Source organism: Camellia sinensis, chromosome 5, assembly GCF_055761805.1.
Source record: "Camellia sinensis isolate YWXY chromosome 5, ASM5576180v1, whole genome shotgun sequence".
NCBI lineage: Eukaryota > Viridiplantae > Streptophyta > Magnoliopsida > Ericales > Theaceae > Camellia > Camellia sinensis.
Window position 1 is genome coordinate 56340702 of NC_138965.1, and position 7154 is coordinate 56347855.

General features: G+C 37.5%; 1 protein-coding gene across 1 annotated transcript; it reads right to left on the minus strand.

Moving 5' to 3' along the window:
* Positions 1-5243: 5243 nt before the first annotated feature.
* LOC145791420 (uncharacterized) lies at positions 5244-6416 on the minus strand. The gene is made up of 4 exons (XM_082871775.1): positions 6286-6416; positions 5889-6129; positions 5593-5800; positions 5244-5488 (listed from the first exon to the last, which is right to left on the minus strand). Exons 1-4 carry the CDS (start codon positions 6414-6416, stop codon positions 5244-5246), a joined length of 825 nt encoding a protein of 274 aa, XP_082727901.1.
* Positions 6417-7154: the final 738 nt, after the last annotated feature.

Genomic DNA, 7154 nt, shown 5'->3' on the forward strand with positions numbered 1-7154 from the left:
TGCAACACATACAATATGAAATTAATAGGCTCGACTACTAATATGGCATTTGATTTGATTCAATTTGATAATATGCTTTTAAACACGTGTTCAAATAAGATATCGAAATTGCTATGCAATTTGAATGATGAATCGAGCCTCGGTGCATGCAAGACAAATGAATGGATGCAAACATGCAAGCATAAGGTATGCTAATTGAAAATGTCCCTAAACCAACCATCAAAAGCGGTGAAATAAAAGGGAAAAAGACATGGGGTTGGAAGACATGCACACACGCACGCACACTTATTACAACATTACGCCCTTTCGAAGGAGTGTCCGAATGAATAGGAGCTAAGCTAATCTAAGCTAAGCTAACTAATTGTTACAACACAAAATGAATTAACTAACTTATTCTAGGCTAATTATATATTACAAAATGAATTAACTAGCTAAACACTATAACTAGCTAATTACAAAATAAGTAAATTAGCTACCACCAATTAACTAAATAAAGTAGTTAAATGGCTTCGCGGGCGAGGGACGCATGCATGCTTGGTTGGTTTCCTCTCGAAAATCCACCGCCTTGCCACTGAACGCCTCTGTTTGCACATTTTTTTACCATTGAAAATTGTGCCAATTTCCAAAACACCTCTGCTTCCACTCAGGAACACACTTGTGCAAAATTTTCATTGATGGCCAGTCATCTACCAATGGTGGCTGTCGGCTACCATTGGTAGCCGGTCGGCTACTTCTGGTGGCCAATCGGCAGAAGCTGGTGGCCGATCGGCTACCCCTTTCCTGAACTTCCCTTTTTTGCTACAATAGAGAGAAAATAGAGGCAAAGCAGTGTATTCTCAAGGTTTGTGTGTACTGTTACTCTCCTTATCATCACAAAAGCTTAGAAGAGTGCAACTCTTGGCCCTCAAACCATCAACCAAGAATTTTCCATGGATGATGGCTTACGAACCAAGATTTTACAAGCTTAATGAGTGCAAAACAAGACTCAACAAAACCACAGCCCTATTATGTAGGATCAAGGGTGATGGTGACCAAGAAAAGCAGAATGTTTCATCACTTTGAGTATGAAACGTCCCATTTCTCTTGTGTTTGAATTAACGTCTGATCCGAACACATGCAATGCAACACGAAGATGCTTATCTTGCACACTTTTACTTGTCAAATTTTATTTACTCATTTTAGTTACCAAACCATTCTTTAGTCAATTTGTCCATTGCTGAATGTCTTCTAAAGCGAAATAAGTATCAACCAAGGAGTAGTTCAAGGCATGAGGGAAACTTCATGCCGTTGGTAATGAACCCTCAAAGGAGGATTAAACCATTAGGCATGAGCCTCAACCTCAAGCTTAAACAACCCTAAGGTTGAAACACCCTCAAAACAAATGAAAGAGTGAAGAAATGAGGGAGATTGCAGAGATTAAGGTGCTGAAATTACATGCAAAATAATACTAAAACATGCAATCAACTCAAGAAAATGATGTTTAAAGGCCTAAAACACCAAACTAGTGAAGCCCTTTACACTACAGCTATGTAATACAAAGCTCAAAAGCAACAACCAACCCAAAACAAATGCAAAACAACCCAAAATATAGCTTAAAACATTCTGAAATTAAGCTAACACATGCTAGAATAATAGGCTAAAACATGAAGCATGCTAGACCAGTAAGCAAGACACAAAGAGGGGAGGCTACCTCCTCCATTTTTGGACTTCAAAACATGTTTTTATTCACTGAAATAGCTCTGAAAAACAGTGTTTAAAAGCTTGAAAAAAGATAGCAAAAGGGTGGAAATCAGAAGGGCCAAGGCCTCCAAAACAGGGTACAAAGAAAGGCTATCAACCTCTCAACCTTTAATGGCCTTAGGACCTAAGCTTCAGCCCAAAAACACGGAATTTTTATAGCCAAAAATCAGTTGGAAAACATGTTGGAATGAAGACAAGAGTAGCTAAAACATGAGGTTACACTACAACCATGCAAAAGACTACTCATGCAACATAAACAACCCAAAACATAGCTAAAGTAGCCCAAATCAGAGGCAAAAACATGCTAGAAATAAGCTAAGTTAAGCTACAAAAACATGCTAACATATAAAGCTAACTAGGCATGCAAACAAGACACAAGGAGTGGAGGCTAACCCCTCCAATTTTGGACTTCAAAACAAGTTTTTTGCCACTGAAAATCCTCTGAATTTCAGTAGTTAAAAGGCCAAAACAAGTTGGTTTGAAAGTGATGAATGAAGGCACAAAAGCTTTAACAACAAATGAGTGAGAAGGGTGAACCACCCCCTAACTTGAAATGGCCTTAAACCGACACTTTTAACCCATAAAAATAGAGGTTTTTCAGTTCAAAAACACCCCAAAAAATAGTACAAAAAGATGGCAAAAACAAGTATGAAAAATAAGCTTAAAGGGTAAAGGTTATACCTCTTGAAGCCAAGCACACTTTAGGCACAAATGAGGCACCAAATCAAGCTAAAATCACCTTCTAAAGCTCAAAGAAGGTCCCAAGGAATCTCAGCCCAAAGATAAGAAACTTTGGTCAAGGGCTGATAGGCAAACTAGAAGTGTATCTCTACTTGTATGCACAAAAAGGCAAGAGAGAGAGAAATCTAAAGTGAAAGAGTTGTAGAGAGAGAGGATTGTAGAGAGAGAGGCTCCCAAATCTTTCTAACCTTGAAAACAATAGAGAAGGCCTTCTATATATAGAAATACAAGAGCCTTGGTCGAAAATATCAAAGAAGGGACAGCTGGAGCAGTGTGAAACAGTTGGACGAAAAATATCTGTAAAATCTGAGCTACTCTTGCACCAGTGGCCGCCCGGCCATCATTGGTGGCCGACAAGCCACCATTTGTGGCCAAAAAGGGTCACTCTTCACCGAAATATGGCCAAAAAACCCCATTTGTGGCCGACACATGGCCGACAAGCTCTATTTGTTGCCGACAAGCAAAAATTGGTTTCTGGCCCCGACTTCAAACAGGCATATCTCCGTCATCCGAACTCCTTTACAGGTGATTCTTGAGTCTAAATTGAAGCCCCGGAAGTATTATTTCCAATGGTGGAAGCCTCACATCAAAATTCCAATTGTACAAAAAGATATGCCTCTTTTAGTGAAGATTACTCAGTTTCGGTTCTAACTGGATTGATGCCCAACTTCAACCAGCCATAGCTCATATGGGCTCGGCTTTAGGAGACTCTTGAATGTAAAATGAAGCCTTGGAAGTCCACTTTCCAATGGTGGTGGCCTCATAGCTGAAATCCAAGTGTACAGAAGGATAGGCCTAATTTAGCGAGGGCTGCTCGACTCTCTCTTAACGATTCGTGCCCAACTTCTTCCCCAACTAGGTTCTTCCCTCTCCTCCAATTTTCTTCAACTCCAAACCTCTAAATAAGGTGTTTTGAAACAATTTTCAAAGATTCCACCTCTCTTTCATTTATTTCCATTTTGTCCTTGCTCGGTTTACTGAAAAGCATAACATTTAACGAAATGCGAGCCTCGGAACATCATAGAAATGGTTTTTCAAAAATATTTTGAAAGAGAGGGTTTTAAGGTCTAAAAATCATTTTGGTTAAAATAGTTTTGGTCCAAAATGGGGTGTAAGGTTGGGACTTGAAGCTCCTCTTGCCGAAGAAATCGAACCTTTGCACAACATAGCCTTCGTCCTGCCTTCGTCCTCGAACAATCAACCTGGGACCCCCAAGTCTTAAGGGTGGCCAAAAATGGGGTGTCTACACAGTCCTCTTAATAATCTGACCCAATCTAGTGTCCATTTTGTCCAAAAAGAGCCGAGTGTCTCCGTCATTGTAGTAATATTACTTGTGATTCCTTCAGTAGTCCTGCCTCTTTTTGTTCCTCTCTTGCTAAAGGTAGAAGAGTTAGATGCATTTCCATTTGTAGACATTGAACACTCGAAGTCAACAACATTGAATTGCTTAGTTGGAGAACCATCACCCTTCTTCCCTATGGCTTCCTCCACAACAATTACTTCAACTGCATCTACGAGATCTTCAGCTAACTCACAAGTGGCTCTATCTTTGCCAAAGAGAACAAGCCAATCTTCATAATATGGAAATGACTTGTTTTGCATAGAACTCGCACTTGGTTAACTCTACACAAGTTCAAAAGACAGAAAGAACATTCAAGCATGCAGCACATAAACAAAAGTATAGGGAGTGAATATGTACTTGGAGCTCTTTCAACAAGAGCTCAAATTAAAGGTAAGCTAAATGAGATCAAATTGAAATGAAGATGAATGGGATATCTAGTAATTATGATGAGATGAACACTAAAAAATAGAAGAAAAAAACTTCCCAAACATCAGCACTATCAACAAGAACCATCTTCTCAGTGTCATTCCATCTAAACCCGCTAAGCTCAGTCATTTCATACAAATGGCCATAGTGTTTCCTCCAAATTTTTATCTTTGATTCAATGTGAGGACAAGCACGAAGGTCACTTCCAGGAAAAGTCATGACTATTCTCTTCTCAAGTTCACCATAAAACCCGGACTTAAATTGCCCACTATCAACCTTCCATTTAGGATTATTACACAAATCTCTCATTGCACTTATGAGAAACCTCTCCTCCCGCTTCGTCCAAATCCTACAACTCCCAATTGAACCAGCATTTGCCTTCCCCTCACTTTTCTTTCGAGAATGACTGGTAGCAACACTATCTATGCCTATAATAATGATGTACAACACATATTATTGATTTAATAGCTCATTCTAATATACAAAATACAAGTATGGAAGACAAGGTGAAAATATGATTGAAAAGTGTGCATGAACTATATAAAAAAAATAAAAAATAAAAAAAGCACTCTTGATATTAAACAACTGTTCAATCTACCTAAAATATAGATATTATTATGCAATCATGAAAGCAACAAATGGTTCTCCATGAAATAAAGATTTAAACAAATAAAATTGATTAGCTTAAAAATAAAAAATAAAAAAAAAATCCATCTCAACTACGTAAGATTCTCATTACATATTTTGCAAATATGAAAATAGACAAGATTCTCATCATTACAAATAAAATATTTAAATAAACTATCTCAACTACGAAGGATTTCCACCAACTCCTCTAATTGCTTACCATTCATTAAACATTATGTTTGCCAATGTATCCCTCCAATCACTCCATTGATTTTATGGCTCTGCTGGATTGACGAACTCTTCTCCTAAATCAGGTTGAGGTATATGAGTGTTATTTAACTCGAACTCAAATGGATCCACTGGCATTTCACGTCTGATGAGGGTGTGGAGAAGGCAACATGTAGGTTTTGATTGGGTAGTACGAAGCAGTTCTCAGTATTGCCCACCTAATCTTGAGTAACCCAAAACACTTCTCAATAACATTACGAGCAGCAGAGTGCTTCATGTTGAAACCCCTCTCTCTCCATGTAGAGAGGTGATAGCGTTGCCCTCTATACAACGCTAAGAAACCCTCACCATTAGTGTAACCCGCATCTACAAGATAGTAGAAACCTGAAAACAAGTATGGATTTCATATGTATACGTACTTTAAAAATTGGGAAATTAAGATTGCATGAGTTAACTATATAGATTCTTACCGGTCGGCACCTTCTAACCATTTGGTCTATTCACAGCATCTCTACGTACCCTAGAATTTGAAGCTGAACCTTCCCATCCAAGCAACACATAAATGAATTGCATGTCTTGGGAGCAAACACCCAAGACATTAGTAGCAATTTCACCCTTCCATGTTCTATATCTTGGCTTATCTATTGCAGGAACACAAACCCTAACATAAGTTCCATATAGAGCTCCAAGACAATTCTACCAAAGATCAAAATAAAATAAGGTTATTCATTTTAAATATGTTAGTGTTTGCCAAAAATCTAAATGAAATTAAACTATGTAATACCTGAAAACACCTCCATCTATCATCTGTGCAATTTATAGTTATTGGCTCTAGTGTCTTACGTAAGACACCTTGTAGGCGTAAAATAGCTTTAAGGACATTGTTAAAGTGCTGACTAACTGTTTGCCCAGACTGCATGAAATTGAACTTGATGTTACGATTCTTATAATCGTGTGCAATCACATTTAAGAACATTGCAACTTTCTCCTCTAAGAGGACATGTTTGGAATCAGATAATCCCACACTTCGGACAAGTGTACAAAGACACATGAAGGTATGCCTATTCACTCGGAGTTATTCATGACAATCAATATCGCTATGCTTCACTAATCTATTCAAATAGTCTAATTGTGCTTGGAAGGGATGTTGTGACCTTTTAATATCCAACCTAGATTGGTACCTCTCCAAGGCAACATGTAGTACAATAATGTACACACCACATACATAGTTCATAGATGACACAACTTCTTGGAGTGTTACAAATGCTTCAAATAGGTCCATCATACTGTCCGAGCATTCATTACTGTCCATCTACAAATGCTTCAACTAACACATCAGATCTAGTTAGTGTAAGAGATTAGAACAACATGTATTTCTGATGGGTACTGAAATAGCCCCTTCACAAACATATCGAATACAGGAACACAAATGCATAGTAATTGGAGAGAGAGAGAGAGAGAGAGAGAGAGAGGATCACAATCTATGTTTAGACAAATTTTCACTCTCTGATGTTATTATTATTATTATTATTATTATTATTATTATTATTATTATTATTATAATAAATGAAATGACCTAGTGACTAAATCAGAGTCCACAGCCTTATACTAATTTTCCCATTATGACTGCTGTAGAGTAAAAGAAACCCAGAAACTAGGAAATGAAATGAATTGAACCCATCTCATGACAGTATTGTATACTTTCTGCATTGAAACAAAAAAAACCAATGCCTTGGATTTAAAATAAATAATAAATAAGTATTCTATTGCATGTCCAACAAAGAGAAGGCACTGGTGTGAAACTAAAAGAATAGAATTTGGAGAAATTTGAGGTCTAGTTATGTTGTTAACAAAATCCGTAAATGCAATAAGGCACTGCCCTCACCAGTACCCCAATAAAACTCCGCATAAAAGAAGCGACCATATAAGCTATTTAGCTCCCAAAAGATTGCATTAATTCAAATTTTGTTTGACTTGTAATTATGGATGTAATCTCAAAGTGGATAAAAAGCTTTTAGCATGAAACACATCATTCATTACTAGGTGAATT